The sequence below is a fragment of the Pleurodeles waltl genome, chromosome 3_2, assembly GCF_031143425.1.
Source record: "Pleurodeles waltl isolate 20211129_DDA chromosome 3_2, aPleWal1.hap1.20221129, whole genome shotgun sequence".
Lineage (NCBI taxonomy): Eukaryota > Metazoa > Chordata > Amphibia > Caudata > Salamandridae > Pleurodeles > Pleurodeles waltl.
Window position 1 is genome coordinate 188,518,445 of NC_090441.1, and position 19,442 is coordinate 188,537,886.

Consider the following 19,442-nt stretch of genomic DNA (forward strand, 5'->3'; position numbering starts at 1 on the left):
ACTTTCTGCCCTGGTTGAAATTCAACCAGTGCAGCCTTTTGGTCATACCACAACTTCTGGAGTTGTTGGCTGGCCTCAAGGTTTTTACTTGCCTTTTCCATGTACTCTGCCATCCTTGATCGAAGGCCAAGTACATACTCCACTATGTCTTGTTTAGGCTCATGAAGAGGTCTCTCCCAGCCATCTTTAACAAGAGCAAGTGGTCCCCTTACAGGGTGGCCAAACAGAAGTTCAAAGGGTGAGAATCCTACTCCCTTCTGAGGCACCTCTCTGTAAGCGAAAAGCAGACATGGCAGGAGGACATCCCATCTCCTTTTGAGTTTTTCTGGGAGCCCCATGATCATGCCCTTTAATGTCTTGTTGAATCTCTCAACAAGGCCATTAGTTTGTGGATGATATGGTGTAGTGAATTTATAAGTCACCCCACACTCATTCCACATGTGTTTTAGGTATGCTGACATGAAGTTGGTACCTCTGTCAGACACCACCTCCTTAGGGAAGCCCACTCTGGTAAAGATACCAATGAGGGCCTTGGCTACTGCAGGGGCAGTAGTCGACCTAAGGGGAATAGCTTCAGGATACCTAGTAGCATGATCCACTACTACTAGGATGTACATATTTCCTGAGGCTGTGGGAGGTTCTAGTGGACCAACTATGTCCACACCCACTCTTTTAAAGGGGACCCCCACCACTGGAAGTGGAATGAGGGGGGCCTTTGGATGCCCACCTGTCTTACCACTGGCTTGACAGGTGGGGCAGGAGAGGCAAAACTCCTTAACCTTCTGGGACATGTTGGGCCAGTAGAAGTGGTTGACTAACCTCTCCCACGTCTTGGTTTGTCCCAAATGCCCAGCAAGGGGAATATCATGGGCTTAGGTCAGAATGAACTCTCTGAAACCCTGAGGCACTACCACTCTCCTAGTGGCACCAGGTTTGGGATCTCTTGCCTCAGTGTACAGGAGTCCATCTTCCCAATAGACCCTATGTGTTCCATTCTTCTTGCCTTTGGACTCTTCAGCAGCTTGCTGCCTAAGGCCTTCAAGAGAGGGGCAGGTTTCTTGCCCCTTACACAGCTCTTCCCTTGAGGGTCCCCCTGGGCCCAAGAGCTCAACCTGATAAGGTTCCAGCTCCATAGGCTCAGTTCCCTCAGAGGGCAGAACTTCTTCCTGAGAAGAGAGGTTCTCTTTTTCTTGCTGTGTTGCAGCTGGTTTCCCAGCTGACTTTCCTTTCCTCTTGGTAGGCTGGGCCTTTCTTCCAGACTCCAGCTCTACTTTTTCACCCTGTGCCTTGCACTGTGCCCTAGTCTTGACACACACCAGTTCAGGGATACCCAGCATGGCTGCATGGGTTTTCAGTTCTACCTCAGCCCATGCTGAGGACTCCAGGTCACTTCTAAGCAAACAGTCTACTGGGATATTTGAGGAGACCACCACCTGTTTCAGGCCATTGACCCCTCCCCATTCTAAAGTTATCATTGCCATGGGATGTACTTTAGTCTGATTGTCAGCGTTGGTGACTGGATAAGTTTGTCCAGCCAGGTATTGGCCAGGGGAAACCAGTTTCTCTGTCACCATAGTGACACTGGCACCTGTATCCCTCAGGCCCTCTACACTTGTCCCAGTAATTTAGAGCTGCTGCCTGTATTTTTGCATGTTAGGGGGCCAGGCAGCCAGTGTGGCTAAATCCACCCCACCCTCAGAGACTAATGTAGCTTCAGTGTGACACCTGATTTGCTCTGGGCACACTGTTGATCCCACTTGGAGACTGGCCATTCCAGTTTTAGCTGGAGTGGAGTTAGAAGTGGTATCTTTCTTGGGACAGGCCTTGTCTCCAGTTTGGTGTCCAGACTGACTACAGCTACGACACCAGGCCTTTTTGGGATCAAAGTTTTTACCCTTGTACCCAGAATTGTTTTGTGAAGAGGCTCTGGGCCCAATGTAATATCTCATTCGAAAGGTATTGCAGGTAAGTACTTTAGGAACTTTGAATCATTTCATTAGCATGTATACTTTTCACATAAAACACAATAAGCTGTTTTAAAAGTGGACACTTAGTGCAATTTTCACAGTTCCTGGGGGAGGTAAGTTTTTGTTAGTTTTCACAGGTAAGTAAGTCACTTACAGGTTTCAGTTTTTGGTCCAAGGTAGCCCACCGTTGGGGGTTCAGAGCAACCCCAAAGTCACCACACCAGCAGCTCAGGGCCGGTCAGGTGCAGAGGTCAAAGAGGTGCCCAAAACGCATAGGCTGCAATGGAGAGAAGGGGGTGCCCCGGTTCCGGTCTGCCTGCAGGTAGGTACCCGCGTCTTCGGAGGGCAGACCAGGGGGGTTTTGTAGGGCACCGGGGGGGGACACGAGTTCACACAAAAAGTACACCCTCAGCGGCACTGGGGCAGCCGGGTGCAGTGTAGAAACAAGCGTCGGGTTTGCAATGTAAATCAATGAGAGATCAAGGGATCTCTTCAGCGTCGCAGGCAGGCAAGGGAAGGGCTCCTCGGGGTAGCCACCACCTGGGCAAGGGAGAGGGCCTCCTGGGGGTCACTCCTGCACAGGAGTTCCGTTCCGTCAGGTGCTGGGGGCTGCGGGTGCAGGGTCTTTTCCAGCCGTCGGGAAAGGGAGTTCAGGCAGTCGCGGTCAGGGGGAGCCTCGGGATTCCCTCTGCAGGCGTCGCTGTGGGGGCTCAGGGGGGACAACTTTGGTTACTCACGGACTCGGAGTCGCCGGAGGGTCCTCCCTGAAGTGTTGGTTCTCCACCAGTCGAGTCGGGGTCGCCGGGTGCAGTGTTGCAAGTCTCACGCTTCTTGCGGGGAGTTGCAGGGGTCTTTAACTCTGCTACTTGAAACAAAGTTACAGTTCTTTTGGAGCAGTGCCGCTGTCATCGGGAGTTTCTTGGTCTCTTGGAAGTAGGGCAGTCCTCTGAGGATTCAGAGGTCGCTGGTCCTGGAGAAAGCGTCGCTGGAGCAGGGTTCTTTAGAAGGCAGGAGACAGGCCGGTAGGACTGGGGCCAAAGCAGTTGGTGTCTTCTTTCTTCTTCTGCAGGGGTTTTCAGCTCAGCAGTCTTCTTCTTCGGTAAGTTGCAGGAATCTAAATTCTTAGGTTCAGGGAAGCCCTTAAATACTAAATTTAAGGGCGTGTTTAGGTCTGGGGGTTAGTAGCCAATGGCTACTAGCCCTGAGGGTGGGTACACCCTCTTTGTGCCTCCTCCCAAGGGGAGGGGGTCACATCCCTAATCCTATTGGGGAATCCTCCATCTGCAAGATGGAGGATTTCTAAAAATTAGAGTCACTTCAGCTCAGGACACCTTAGGGGCTGTCCTGACTGGCCAGTGACTCCTCCTTGTTTTTCTCATTATTTTCTCCGGCCTTGCCGCCAAAAGTGGGGGCCGTGGCCGGAGGGGGCGGGCAACTCCACTAGCTGGAGTGTCCTGCGGTGCTGGCACAAAGGGGTGAGCCTTTAAGGCTCACCGCCAGGTGTGACAGCTCCTGCCTGGGAGAGGTGTTAGCATCTCCACCCAGTGCAGGCTTTGTTACTGGCCTCAGAGTGACAAAGGCACTCTCCCCATGGGGCCAGCAACATGTCTCGGTTGTGGCAGGCTGCTGGAACTAGTCAGCCTACACAGATAGTCCGTTAAGGTTTCAGGGGGCACCTCTAAGGTGCCCTCTGGGGTGTATTTTACAATAAAATGTACACTGGCATCAGTGTGCATTTATTGTGCTGAGAAGTTTGATACCAAACTTCCCAGTTTTCAGTGTAGCCATTATGGTGCTGTGGAGTTCGTGTAAAACAGACTCCCAGACCATATACTCTTATGGCTACCCTGCACTTACAATGTCTAAGGTTTGGCTTAGACACTGTAGGGGCACAGTACTCATGCACTGGTGCCCTCACCTATGGTATAGTGCACCCTGCCTTAGGGCTGTAAGGCCTACTAGAGGGGTGACTTATCTATACTGCATAGGCAGTGTGAGGTTGGTATGGCACCCTGAGGGGAGTGCCATGTCGACTTACTCGTTTTGTTCTCACCAGCACACACAAGCTGGTAAGCAGTGTGTCTGTGCTGAGTGAGGGGTCCCCAGGGTGGCATAAGATATGCTGCAGCCCTTAGAGACCTTCCCTGGCATCAGGGCCCTTGGTACCAGGGGTACCAGTTACAAGGGACTTACCTGGATGCCAGGGTGTGCCAATTGTGGAATCAAAAGTACAGGTTAGGGAAAGAACACTGGTGCTGGGGAATGCCAACAGGCCTTTGACACCCTGAAACAAGCAATGTGCACAGCACCAGTTCTAAAAGCTCCAGATTACTCCAAGCAGTTCATTGTGCAGACAGATGCCTCTGAACGTGGGATAGGGGCAGTTTTGTCCCAAACAAATGATGATGGCCTTGGCCAGCCTGTTGCTTTCATTAGCAGGAGGTTACTCCCCAGGGAGCAGCATTGGAGTGCCATTGAGAGGGAGGCCTTTGCTGTGGTTTGGTCCCTGAAGAAGCTAAGACCATACCTCTTTGGTACTCACTTCCTAGTTCAGACTGACCACAGACCTCTCAGATGGCTGATGCAAATGAAAGGTGAAAATCCAAAACTGTTGAGGTGGTCCATCTCCCTACAGGGAATGGACTTTATAGTGGAACACAGACCTGGGACTGCCCATGCCAACCTGGAGCCCAGAGGCTTCTAAACACATCCAGCAGGGCTGCCCTCCCAATGTTCCTAATAGACAAAAAGAGGGAACTAACAGAACAGTGGGATGTAATCAATAAAAAGGTAATTAAATAATAAAAGCACAGAGGACAGTAACTAAAATAAAAAGTTTGAAGATAAGTTAAAGAATTGATCAATGAACCTTCAACAAAAAAGATGAAATGACAAAGTAAAATGCGTGTTTGATAACTGCACAAAGTGTAATTTGTGTTTGTTAATTGCCACAACGTTAGATTTATCTACTGTTAGGATTTCTGAAGAACCGATTTGTCCATGTGCAAAACCATAAAACCCTATGAGGGTGCACTTTGTTTTTCATATCACTGTACGTCCATAATATAAGTCTCAGAGTAGACAAAGGCACTGAGACTACCAGTTATGGAGACTGGAGGGCTATTTATCCTTGAGATCCAACAGGAAGACCCTCCACAGGTGTCGAGGTCAGAAGGCCTGTGCCGCTGTGCTAAAAGCATGGTTCCATCAGTCGGCCATCACACAGCCTGGGTTCATAGGGCTTCAGCAACACTCACTCAGAAAGCAGACAACTGAGTGTTCCCCTCTTAAAGCACAGCTTTGCTATCAATAAACAACAACAAAATAAAACATAAGGAGCATTTCCAATAAGCGATTCCACTGTCCAAAAAAAAAAAAAAAAAAAAAGATGCTAATCCAGAAAAAGGACAATGGCACCTTCACTTTCAAGAGTCTCAGAAGACTTGTGCCAACAGCAAAACAAAAATATATGCACTTATAAACTTCGTCGTTAAATCATGAAATATTTTTTCTCTTGTTGCAATGTGTGTACTTTATTTCAGAACCTCCCTGGAGGCAGATAATTTACATAAGCAGTTGGCAGAAGACATGAGCAAGGGCAGGTAGCCTTGTCCTGTTGGTCCATGCTGCCTTACACAGTTATACAAACAAGTTCCAGGCCATGCATGTAGGCTTACCATTTGTGACCTTGGCAAGCAGTCTCATCAGCATTGGATTTGTACTCGCTGTTCTTCTTGTTCACACTGTAGTTGGTCAGGTGCATAAATTTGTTGCCCAGGCTCTTCATGGATGAGGAGTATCTGCAACAGAAGATGAGTAAACGTGATAAATCAATCAAAATCTATCACTCTATGTGGTCAAACAATTTGTAGTTCATGTAAACTGCAACAGACTCATAATACTGACATATCTTGTTCCCAGACAACAAGAATAACTCCCAGGGTACAGAACGGTAGCATGCCTAAGATCTGAGAGTTAAAGTGCAATTAACTTGCAGAGTAGGAGAAGTGGTATCAGAATACATGAGATGCGTCAGTGTGGAAGGCAAAACGTTTCTCTAATCCTTAGTGCTGTTCCAGTTTGGAGGAGGCAGCTCCTGTTGTGTATTCAATGTCGCAAAGAGCAGAGGTAAATATCAATGGGAAAACCAAGAGAAAACAAGAAACCTTTCATTTCGTAAACTGATCACAAACTCTTTTAAAAAAGAAATTCCATTGCCTCCTTCGAAATTAAGCCCCCCATCGATAGTGGCCCATTGACCACTGAACTTTAACAACACATGGCCAAATGCATGTCATGGAAGTTAGATTGGTCAGGCACTGCTTCAGCAGCAAACCCTTGTAAAACCTACTTGCAGCTGGCGAATCGCACCAGTCCATCTGTAAACATGTACACGCGGAGAGGATCGAATGATGTGACGTAAACGTAAATCCGCAAATCAAACTTGCTCCCGCTGATGAGGTAAGGTTTGTGCAGGTATCTGAGAACAGAAAAAGAATACTTTAACATGCTACAGGTCTAAGCTGTGGAAGGTGCATTTTAAGTCTGTGACCTGACAGTTTTATACCAACCTACGTTCTGAGATTTCTGGAATAGAAAGAGTATGTTCTGGTTTTGTATAGGTCACATTGACAAGAAAAGCAAAAAAATGAACTGAAAAGAAGTCAATTTTCCAGTTTTTTTTTTCTGCATCAGGGAACACCATGTCACGGCTTGGAATACCTATAGTAGCAGGTATCCAAGACAGCAGATGTTGCGGTTATTCATGCTATAAAATTCATGAATGATAAAATCCTTGGAGTAGTAAAGAATGTTGTAATACATTAGGTCCATCTTACAAAAATCTGCTTAAACCAACTCAATGAATCGGACAATAAAACGGCATGGCTGCCCAAATCCCTTGGAGCCTACCCCCTAATAACACAAAAGCATAGGTCTGGAACTTAGCAAAGAGTATGGGATCTTGCATTTGTGAGGATCATATGCTGCCATGCCAAAAAATATGACTCCTTATAATAGGAAAGATCTGTGAGATCACTTGAATCGCGACAGATTTAATTAACAATGGCCAATAAAGAGGCCCATTGAAGCTTTTGGCGTGGCCAGGGCTCTCAAATGCCTTCTGTCTCAATATGCAAATGTTTCTCCCCCACATTTCCCTGTTTTATGTAAAAGATTCCGCCTCTAAATCGGTGAAATGTTCTAATACAATTTAACTTCTTTCTCTGGCTATACTAGTCATCAAAACATTAGAAGGTACACATGCAGCTTTTACCTATAACTTGATCTTGGTCACAGTCAAACAAGTTATATGACCTCATTCATAAGGACAGCCAGTAGGTTGCCCAAAATGCACTTCCTAAACTAGCAGTCCTCAGCTGATGCACCCAAAACACTGGGGATGAACAGGAAGGAGGAAGCGATCGTGGTGGCACACACATTTTGGCCTCGAATTCTGTTCATGACCTCACCATCTTCCCTCAACAATTGGTGTGGTTGAAGATCATCAAAACTATTTTCTTTCAGTCAAACCATGTAAACAGTCAGGATACCACATCACTGAATTTACATTTCATTACTCCTAAATGCAGAGAGCCATTCATCAGAGAATTCTGATGTGTTGTCACTTGATTAAGGAGTATTCAGTGGGGGTGGGACTCAATACATCACAGGAGCAATCTGCGATGATCAATTAACAATTCTTACTATTTGTCGTCGGTTGGTCAGATTGTCACTCCCAGTCTGAAGCTTGAACTACATTATGTCCATTGGAAGATAACACGTCAAGGTGGTATAGACCATTACCCATCCATGCCCTCTTCAGGAGACTTTGCTTCTAGCTTGCATCCATCAGGCAATGGCCAACATCTTGCATTATTCTACTGTCTGATCAGTATATTTCCCCAATCACCCTCAGCCTTTTTTTTTTTGGTCTGATGCTAGGCAAGACCTATTGGTTTCGATAACATATCACATTAGTATCTATAAGAGTTTTCAGTGAGTGCCCTTCATTCATTGGTCTGTTTTGTCACATTTTCTTGAGCTCACTGCAGCATCCTGCATGGACAGTGGGTCAGGGACACTTCAGCCATATACTGACTTCACTATGAGTGATGGATTTCTGCTCTTCGAAAGGAGCACATCCATATACAAAGTAGTTCCAATCAGTGCCAATGACTTCAATGGCAATTTGTGCTTTGAGAAATTGTATTGGTGAGGGGTCAGCAGCTCCCCCAATAATAACGTTTTGCAAAATCCAGAATAAAACAAGTCCAACCAGATATATTAGCTTTGCCAACACTTATTTTACTTGTATTGCTGACTGTCATGCAGCAATGGTGGCCTTTTGCCGCGTGTTAGACCAACATAACATCTCCACATCTCAAACTGGTCAAACCTTGGACTCCCAGCTCTTAGAGCTAGCACAAAATGAACATAAAGGAACACGAGCTTCTCCCTCCCTCGTATAAAACACAATGTGCAAGGCCACCAAAGTTTTCAGGCTATCTAGCCTAGCCCCCAAAAGAGCATGAATACAAATTCGTACAAGATAATATATCAGCTGGCTTCAAGGACACATTGCCAGAGAATATTAGCTGAGTTGCTGCCATCCTGCTCAAGCCTAGAACCCTAGAGACCCTGGAGCTGTGACCCAACAGAAGATGAAATGGACTTCCATACAAAGAGCTGCTGAGTGGTACCCAACAGTGGCTCAAGTATTCTTCTCTTGGGGTCGCCATAAATGTTCAAGTACTATATAAAGCCTCTGGCCTCATTCATCCAGTCCCATGCTGATATATGTGAGGCAGATTGTCCCTGAACACTCTCCTGCAAAGTTGTATTTTGGAGTTCAGGGCCTTGATGGATAGACAATGTCCTTTATGTTCCAACTAGAAGACTAAAGACAGCAACCCAAAATCTAATATTCGTGTAGCCATTTCCTTTGCAAGAAGTTTCAGAAACGATGCCTTCTGTGCAAGGGATCATTACTGTGGGTCGACCACTGAATCTAAGACTAGAAATGGACTTCCTCAAACTCTGGTAGTCCCTAAAATTCAATTTACTCAAATCATATGCTAAACAAGAATATTTTGCACTAGCCTTCTTTTCAGCTTTCCAACGGGGGATGCTTGTTAGCCAGCTACTACTCCTTAAGAGTTTTCCAGACTTACTGATTCATTTTAAGGCATTACCATATTCAGTTTGAATACTTGATGACCCACTCTAGTAGTCTGCTACCCATCATCACTGTTTGATGCAAGGTAATATAGTCTTGTCTCAATCAAACCTCCATATGGCACGTATGTGACCCATAGAGCACTGAAATTGCCGAAAAGCACTTTACAAACCACCCAGAAAAAAAGTATTGGCAGAAGCTGCTTCTTGTACATTTAAGATGCACTCTCTGGAATATACTTCCATGACTTACTGTTGAGATTCTGCAATTGGCAGTGTCCGCACCTATTGTTAAAACCCAAGTTACCTCAATGCAGTTTATAGTTTCTCCTACGCCAACAAATGTTGACAAAATAAGGAGGCGGATCGACCACTTCAACTTTACACTTTTGCTTGGCTTCACAGATTTTCATCTAACTCCATTGGCTCCTAGTCCACTACTGGTTTAATTTCCTGAATCTATGCTTAGTGCTGTAGTGTATGTGGTATCCTCCCCTGCTTTTTGCCCCCAGTGGGTCTCTGCCAGTGTTAACACAATAACTCTTCACTCTTTAAATCTTGTTTCTACCAGAGACATGAACCGTTAATAAAGGAATGAATGAAAATATGTACAAAGCACACTGCCACCCAACTACGGCATCCCTGCGCTACTAAAGGAAATACTGCAAACAGCAGAGGTCTAAGCAACTAGCCAAGTACTGTTTTTTTTTTGCAGAAGGAAAGGTACATCACCTCAGAATTGACATGCAAGTGATCAGTAAAAAACTTGGGCATGAGAAAAGATACGGAATGTCATCTCCTAACCCCTCCACCTACCACCCAAAGACAGTCTTTCACTCTACGAATGTAAAGTCCCGGCCAGGTGACAGGGGATGGTAAGAGTTCCGATAGCAAAAGGGCCTTTGTCAGACAAAGCTTTAAGACATATACAAAGGAGCTTAAAGATGGAACATTTCTGAATCGTTAGTCAAAGCAGGGCTCAAATATGACCAGAATAACAATGACGACATGAAATACCAAGCAGGTCTGGCAGCACTATTCTGTATTATTTTCATAAAAGTTATACTTTCTAAATATTTATTAGAAAATTAACTTCACTAGAGAATTGGACTTTCAGTAGACATTATAAAAGTGGTTGAATCATTCAGATAGGTGGTGCCATTATTATTATTGTAATTGAGCTTTACTTTTCCGCATAGGAGCAGCTACAGCTTCTAGAGTGACAATAGCTGGGGGGGGGGGGGGGGAAGTGGGTGCAGGTCGCAGGTGTCATTGTAGGAAAATACCAAAATTAAATTCTGGCATGTACCACTTTAAGAATACTAGGACCTACCTTGTGGTCTGCAAGGCCCACTTAAGGGTGATTTATTAAACATTTAAAAGTAGGGTTCTTTCCTAAAAAGAGATATTTTGACAAGTTTGCCTGCAGGCTTAAAAGGTGCAGCAGTCAGACTATACAGGTAGGCAACAACAAATACTAGTCAGGAAAAAATGGGGCGAGGACATAAAAAAACAAAATTCTCACAACCGTAGAGTAAATTCACCCATCTTTAACAGGTAGAGTGGCTTTCTTTAGGACAATCGTCATCTCAAGATTCATATACGTCCTGCAAAACATCGCACACAGCACAGCCGAATGGTTCTTCGAGTAGATGAACAAGTTAGATCATTAATAAGGGGCAACGGGCCATCTAGGACTGCACTGATCACAAAGACTCAATATGAGGGGCATCTGCTCCAGAATATAGAGACGTATTACCAAGCGGCCCAACCACTGGCGGTAAACAAAGGAGATTAACCTCCACAAGAAGGACTAGCAGCCAAACGCAATGAGAGAGAAAGGCCATCTACATTTGATACAGAACAGCAGGGTAGAAACTGACCTCACCCCGGAAGCAGAAGTATTTATTAGGATTTGGCACAAGGCAACCAGACAATCGGGATGGAAATGAAGAGTGACACCCCCCCCAAAAAAGACCACCACTGTATGTTGGTACAAACTTAACTGCCATGAGTATTGGAAGGATATAAACAAATGAGATATTGGAAAAAACTATGGAAGGTGAGCTGTAGGGAAACGCTGAAATTCAACAATATGAATATCAATATCTTCAGACTGAATACACGCTGGATAGAACACACATACAAACATCTTAAACACACTAAACATATGCATCAAGAAATGGAATGGAATCGGACTGTCCACTGGAGTACAGGCTAATGGAGACTAGACTGCAAAAGGATGAGATCCCAGGTATGCTGCATAGTAAGAAAACGAGTTACTGACCTGTAACTGTGGTTCTCCAGTATTGGTATCTTTCATAGATTCACATGCTTGAATCATTCCCCGTCGTCGAAGTGGGAGTCCCACGGTACATAGAAAGCAGTAAATAGAGAAAAAAACATTTTTTTTTGTTTTTTTGTTTTGTTTGTTTTTTCTGAAATGCATAGGAAAAAACACATTCAATTATAGAGCTATCAGCCTCTTTATAAAGAGCCCAAACTTCAACCAATCAGGTGTGACCACCTCCTTAGAACCCTCAGCACAGAGGCTCAGTCTGTCAGATTTCTCCGCACTAGAGTACCCAGGAAAAAATCCCAGAAGGTGAGCCTCTCTGGGGAGGAGGGTGGGTCGCATGTGAATCTATGAAAGATACCAATACTGGAGAACCACAGTTACAGGTAAGTAACTCATTTTCTTCTCCAGTATTGGGGTATCTTTCATAGATTCACATGCTTGAATCAGAATAGCCAGCAGTAAGAACAAATTATTACTTTTTTGAAGTACCAATAGAATGCATAAACATAATGCATGTTGTCTGAATGTATATAAGCAATTAACATCTGTAAAATTAAGTGCTAACCATATTAAGTACATATAGAGTTCATCTAATATATATATATATATGTGTATATATATATATATATATATATATATATATATGTGTATATATATACACACCTCTACCTAATAAAAAACATATGTATCCATAACTGCACATATGCAAGCATATACGTTAAATTATACCTTAAACAATACACAGAGGACGGAGGGTAAAGATTATAGGCTCACCTCATGTGAACAAATTGCGCAAAACTGCTTGTCCTACCGCAGCATCCACCTTGTCAGAAGCTTCTAGGCAGTAATGCTGGGTGAAAGTATGAGCACGTGTCCATGTCGCCGCCCTGCAGATCTGGTCCAGAGGGATTCCAGCGAACAGAGCTGTGGAAGTGGATACCGCTCTAGTGGAATGTGCTCGGACATTGGATGATAATGGCTTCCCCGCTAACTGGTGGGTCAACTGAATGGCAGAAGAGATCCAGCGCGCTATAGTTTGTTTGTTAACTGCGTTACTGTGATTGATCTTTCCATAGCTGATAAATAATTGTTCAGATTTACGGAAACCACTTGTTCTTTCTATATAGAATTTTAAACAGCGTTTAATGTCTAACGAATGCAGAGCTCGTTCCGCTGCCATTTGAGGATTTGGATTTTTTTTTCGTAAAACTACTGGTTCGTTTAAGTGAAAAGATGATGGAACTTTAGGAATAAACCTTGGATTTGTTCTCAAAATGACCACCTCTGGCTTGAATTGAAGGAAAGGTGGAGAAATTGTAAAGGCCTGAATATCGCTGACTCTCCTTGCCGATGTCAAGGCTAAAAGAAGGGCCGTTTTAAAAGAAACGAACTTTAGATCCACTCTATGAATAGGCTCGAACGGATGTTTCATTAATTGGGCGAGAACAATGTTCAAATGCCATTGTGGTGCAGGACGATGAATTGGTGGAAACTTTCTGAACAAACCTTTAAGAAACTGTTTAATTATTCTGGAGGACCATAGTGAGGGTGACTGAGACGTTAGTCAGTAACGTGATATGGCAGCCAAATGCACTTTAATCGAGGAATGCTAAAGACCGGATTTAGCCAAATGCAATAAATATGGCAAAATTTGTTCAGGAGATGATGTTAGAGGATGGATGCTGGAAGCTGCGCACCACAAACAAAACCTCTTCCACTTGAATTTGTATGTGCGATTTGTAGACTGAGCTCTGGCGCAGGCAAGCACCTCTCTGCAATCCGGAGGGATATTTAATCCATCGAATTCATAGAATTCAGGAGCCAGGCTGATAAACGAAGAGATGTCTGGTTGGGATGACAAACCTGACCCTGGCTCATTGTCAACAGATCCGGTATTGCCTTCAGCCGAATGTGAGGTTGTTCCGATAGCAATAGAAGTTCTGTGAACCAGAACTGGCGTGGCCACCTGGGAGCAATTATCCCGCATTGTTCCCTCTTCATCTTTAGCAGAAGTCTCGGGATGAGAGGAAGCGGGGGAAAAGCGTATGCATAAATCCCTGACCATCTGATCAAAAACGCATTCCCCTTCGAACCCCTCTGCGGACGCCAGCTTGCGAAGTGTCGGCATTTCTTGTTGTCTTTGGTCGCAAACAGATCTAGAGTGGGTTTGCCCCAAAGACGAAAGAGACTGTCGAGAACCGATTGATTGAGTTCCCACTCGTGGCAGCTGGTTCGATTCCTGCTCAAGGCGTCTGCCCAGGTGTTGGTGATCCCTGGGAGATGTTCTGCTCGGATGGAGATTCGATGCTGAATCACCCAATGCCACAGCTTCTGCGCCTCCAGAGATAATGCCCGAGATCTTGTCCCTCCCTGCTTGTTGATGTAATGCATGACCGTGGTGTTGTTCGTCCTTATCAAAAGTGACGAGTCTCTGATGTTCGTGAGGAAGGACTTGAGTGCCAAAGCCACCGCTCTTAACTCTAATACATTTATGTGGAGAGTTGATTCTTGAGTGGACCATTTTCCCCTCACGGAAAGATCCTGTAAATGAGCACCCCATCCCTCCAGGGATGAGTCTGTTGTTACTATGTGCATGGTCCTGTCCTTCAAAAATGACAGTCCGTCTGAGACGAGGGGAGTTTCCCTCCACCACCTGAAAGCCTGTTTCGCTACAGGGGTGATTTGTACTAGCTCGTCGAAAGAGCCTTCTGTCTGTTTCCATTGGTTGTCTAGTTGTTGCTGAAGAGTCCTCATGTGCAGACGACAGTTCCTTATCAACTGAATGCAAGACGATAGTATCCCTAGGAAAGACTTGTAAGTCCGCACTGAAACGGACCTTTTTCTGCTGAGCCGTGTTGCTAAGTTTCGAAGTTTCTGTCTTCGGTCCTGCGAAGCAAAGGCTTTCGCTTGTAAAGTGTCTAAGATGGCTCCTAGAAACGTGATGTTCTGAGTGGGCTCTATGTGAGACTTGGGGTAATTGACTGTCAAACCCAAAGCTCCGAAAAGGGAGAGACATCTTTCCGTTTCCCTGGCAGCCTTCGACGCTGTACGTGCCTTTATTAGCCAGTCGTCTAGGTACGGGAACACCTGTACCCCTAATTGCCTGAGGTGGGCTGCCACTGGCGCCAAAACCTTGGTGAACACTCTTGGAGCCGACTTGAGGCCAAACGGAAGCACTCTGAACTGGTAGTGAATGCCTGCGACCCTGAACCGCAAGTATTTCCGATGATTGGGGTGAATTGGAATGTGGAAATATGCGTCCTGAAGATCTAACGAGGTCATAAAGTCCCCTCGGTTGAGCAGGCTCAGAACGTCTTGAAGAGAGATCATGCGAAAAGATTGCTTCTTGAGGTATCTGTTGAGCGAACGAAGATCGAGAATAGGCCTCCAGTCTCCGGTCTTCTTCCTGATAAGGAAAAAACGGGAGTAAAAACCTGTTCCCCTCTGGTTTCTTGGCACAATCTCTATTGCTCCCTTGCTCATTAAGATAGCAATCTGTTCCATAAGCTCGTTGAGATGGGCTGGCAGGGGGCCTCTTGGTGGTACCTGAGGAGGAGGTTGGTTGAATTCTAGTGTATGCCCCCGATTGATAATATTCAAAACCCATCTGTCTGTTGTTATGCTGGACCATTGGTGTAGAAATTCGGAAATTGTGCCCCCTATACGAGTGTTGATATAGGGGCTGGGTGCAGACACTTGATGAGGGTCACTGCTTTCTAGCTGTTTCTTTGGTTCTGAAAGCAGACTTTCCTCTCGGTTGTTGTCTGAAGCGAGCTGATGATTGTTGACGAAAGGAATACGGCTGTTGCTGGCCATAGGTTGAGCGAAATTGCCCTTGGTAAGAGGAGTAAGGTCGATATTGTTGGAAACCTCCTCTATGTGAAAAGGTTCCTCTCCCTCCCTTAAAGGGTTGCCTTTTGTACTGAAGCGTTGCAAGGGACCTGGCTGTTTCAGTGTCCGCCTTAATAGACTGCAATGCATCGTCGACATGTTTGCCAAACAAAAGCTCGCCATCATATGGCATGTCCAGAACCTTCAACTGAACTTCCGGCCTAAAAGAGGTAGCCTTTAGCCACCCTTGGCGTCTGAGTACCGCCGCCCCGGCCAATTGTCAAAAAAAACCTGTGGACGAAACATTAATGGCAGAGTCTATGATTTCAGCCGAAATCTTTTCTCCTTCTTGCAGAATTCTGCGTGCCTCTGCTCTACTGGCCTCAGGTATATCAATAAATTGTGACATGTCAGACCACATCGGACGATCGTATCTCCCAAGTATTGCTAGAGAGTTAGCCGCTCTAACAGTGGTGGCAGCCATAGTTGAAATTTTTTTACCTATGGAGTCCAACCGCCTTCCTTCCTTGTCTGGAGGGGCAGTCAGAGAAGCCGACGGATTCCTGGATCTTCTCTGAGCTGCTTGTGAAATAACGGAATCCGGTTTAGGATGGCTGATTAGACATGCTGGGGAGTTGTCAGGTGCCTTATATTTCTTTTCTAGCCTGGGCAAGACTGCAGGAATGGAGGACCGAGTCTGCATGACTTTTGGGCCTTCTTCCCAGATGAAATCTACAATGGGAATGGCCCTCACCGATTTTCTAGTGTCTTCTTTAAAATCATAAAGAAAGCAATCTGATTGTTTTGACGTAATCGGTAGCTGGAATCTCTTTGCAGCTCTTTCCATGACACTATGGAAACCCCCAATGTCCTGCGGTGGAGAGTCTACTGGCGGTGGTGTAGACGGAGATGGAGTCTGGATCTGATACTCATCTCACTCCTGTATTAGAGAGTCTGAGTCCTGTATCTACCCTTCCTCCAGTTCCTCTTCGGATGACGGTGACGCAATACCCTGAACTGATGGAGGTGCTGTGGTAGGGTCTGGGAATCCAGAAGGCCTAGCTGGAGTGGACACTGGTGTCTGTGGAGGCTGTACCGGTGTAGAAGAACCAGGCGGGGGAAACCTCGCATAGTAGTCCTGCATCATTTGTTGAAGGTTGTTAATCAATGATACCGGCATTTGTACTGTCTGTTCTTGTTGCCCGAAATGCCCCTGATCCTGTTGGTGCGGAAAAGGCTGAAGATCCTCCTCTTCATCTTCCTCTTGGCATTTTATACGTAGTTCGGATGGACTACGCGCTACCGGAAAAAATCCGTCATCAGAGTAACCATCGCCATCATCATCATCATCAAAAAGATGCTGCGGAGGAACGGGTGCAACCTTGCTGGGCGATGTATGCGAGGGCAGCAATAAAGACGACCTGCTCTGCACAGGCAAAATCCTTTGCGGTAGGTAAGGAGATGTTCCAGGATAATGAACCGTGGACGGAACGGTCGTCGACGGAGCACTCGTCGATGGTGTCCTCGTCGACGGAGCAGGCGTCGACGGAGCAGGCGTCGACGGGGCCGTCGGTGTAGTTGGTGTCGGTGGTACCAGTGTCGACGAAGGTCCCGTCGACGAAGTTAATGTCAGTACGCCACCCGTCGACGGGGTTGTCACTATCAGGCGCGTCGATGGAATCTTCGTCGGCGAAACAGACGGCGACCTCCGGAATTTCGGCGATGAATGCGTCGACGGCAAAGATTTTAGCTTCTTACCCGTCGACGGCTTCTTAGTGATCTTCAAAGTGTGCGACGACGACGGACCATACTTTAGACTCACCGATGTTATCGTCGTAGACAGCGGAGACGAAGTCACTATCATCGGTGATGGAGGAGCTGTAAATGTAGCCGTCACTGTAGTCGTCGTCACAGGTAGACCTGTAGTTGACGGAGCGCTCGTCGACGGTGTCGATTTTTTGGACGTCGACGGAGGCAGTGAACTTGAAGGCTTTTTAGGCTTTTTTGAAGAAGCAGGTGTTGATGGCTCTGAGTGAACCCTGCCACATGCTACCTTGGATGTTGAAGGTAGATCCCCGGTGTCCTTAAAAGCATACAGCTTCTTGGCTGACTTACTGCTTGAAGGGGATAGGCTCTCCACAGACCTCTTTCTTTTCTTCGAGGCCACTGAAGTGTCACTCTCCTCTTCAGAAAGAGCTTCTCTTGCCTTCTTTTTCTGGAGCCAAAGTAGGAGCCTGGCTTCTCTGTCCCTCAGAGTCTTGTTAGGAAAGGTCCTGCAGATCTTACAGTCCTTGACCTTATGCTCTGGATGTAAGCAATAGATACATTCTTTGTGAAGGTCCTCACAGTGAAGTCTCAATTTGCCACAGGTCCCACAAGGCCTAAAAAGACCCTTTCTTGTAGACATGATGGAAAAAGTCTTGTGAAAAATTCTAAGGATTTCTCTTGAAGAGAAAGAAAACTGAGCAAAGCTCAGGGAGACTCCCTTACACACGACGTGAGGTAGAAAATCTAACAGACTGAGCCTCTGTGCTGAGGGTTCTAAGGAGGTGGTCACACCTGATTGGTTGAAGTTTGGGCTCTTTATAAAGAGGCTGATAGCTCTATAATTGAATGTGTTTTTTCCTATGCATTTCAGTAAAAAAAAAAAAAAAAAAAAAAAAGTTTTCTCTATTTACTGCTTTCTATGTACCGTGGGACTCCCACTTCGACGACGGGGAATGTGAATCTATGAAAGATACCCCAATACTGGAGAATGGATAATACACAAAGGGAACTAGCCACCCTTAAATTCTTGGGGGAGAAAAACCTGCAAGAAATAGAGGAATGGGACTGTGCAGAGGCACTGATGCATCCAAGGGAGGTGGTAATTAGAAAATGGTTTAGATTGGTAGAACTAAACATTTTACAAAGAAAAAATCACAAGAGTGTAACTACACCATTTTAAACACACTCAGACACACGTCTAAGAGGTTCTGGATCGAAAGGATACCTCATGCATAGTTTATGGAAGTGTTTTTCTAACATGTCAATGCTGCGCTAAATACCAATCCCCTCCTCCCCACTGGAAAAAATAAATAGGCACCCACCTCAGAATTTTTCATAACTATTCTATTGAGTTGCCAATGTTTAAAAATATCTAGACTTAAACATTGCAGTTATGTTCTGTTACCTTTTTAAAAACGCAATAAACATATTTCTGCTTAAAACAATTAGCACCATTATCTGCATAATCCTTTTGGCCAGAGCCTGGCGCCCCTCCCTGTTTGAAGACCTCTGCTCTATGGTAATGTCTACATTGAACATCTATTGGACACAGGTTAAAATGTTATCTGTAAAGCTGTAGGTGAGCCAACAACATTAAATACACCTGCAGTCATATTTGAAATATGGTAAGAACAAACAATAACAAACACTGGCAAAGCCAATAGGTTTCGCCTATACAAAAGTTATTGGAGTTTTTTTTTTATACAAGAGATTTCACAAGCTAGTGCTGCTTCGCAAACGCAATGTGCATAATGAACGCATTGTTATGTTTATGGTGAAGCGCAGGAGATGTATATTCCTGTCTTTCAATGGATGCTTTCAAATAGAAGTATCCACTGGGTTAGACCTGTTTACACTGCAGGAATTCAAGCATTACGAGGTGGGGGCTTACCCAAAAAGGAGAGTTAGTTTAGGAGAGTGCTATAATATCCATGGCCTTCTCCCATCCTCAGGAACGTCAGTTACTCCAGGAGTTTCTCCAACAAGCAGCTCATAAGCTACTGGTAGCCAAACATAGGTATTTCTTCTGTGTGCAGTCCAGCCTATTACATAAAAAGGTTTCGCGGGAGTTCATTGACATATGTATGCCACAATTTAAAAGCGCAAATTTGATATGTAAACGTGGGAATTATAACTAAAAAAGCTACTGTTTGGAAAAAAAGGATGGATTTCCAAAATATAAAGCTAACAATTTATGGATAAATTATGTGGTGCTGAAGACACTTATCAGAATGTATCCCTCAACAGGCTCGTCTGGATGGGCCCTGGGATTGAGTACTTGTCAGCTTCCGGGCCCATCAATTTTTCATTCTCTTCTGTCTACTAATAAGTCAGGTTCACCTCTTGACCTGTGCCCTTTCTCTTGTAAATTTGAATCACAACCAATGGATTTATTTATTTAT

The 19,442-nt window shown here is 45.2% G+C and overlaps 1 protein-coding gene across 2 annotated transcripts in view; it reads right to left on the reverse strand.

The window, feature by feature from the left end:
- Window positions 1-19,442, reverse strand: part of TTLL4 (tubulin tyrosine ligase like 4) — a 322,322-nt gene that overhangs the window by 125,187 nt on the left and 177,693 nt on the right. For both annotated transcript variants that reach the window (XM_069227141.1, XM_069227142.1), the window contains exons 11-12: window positions 6,319-6,447; window positions 5,645-5,767 (exon numbers count right to left, since the gene is read on the reverse strand). In XM_069227141.1, coding sequence (XP_069083242.1) covers window positions 5,645-5,767; window positions 6,319-6,447 — 252 coding nt within the window. The remainder of the gene's footprint in view (window positions 1-5,644; window positions 5,768-6,318; window positions 6,448-19,442) is intronic.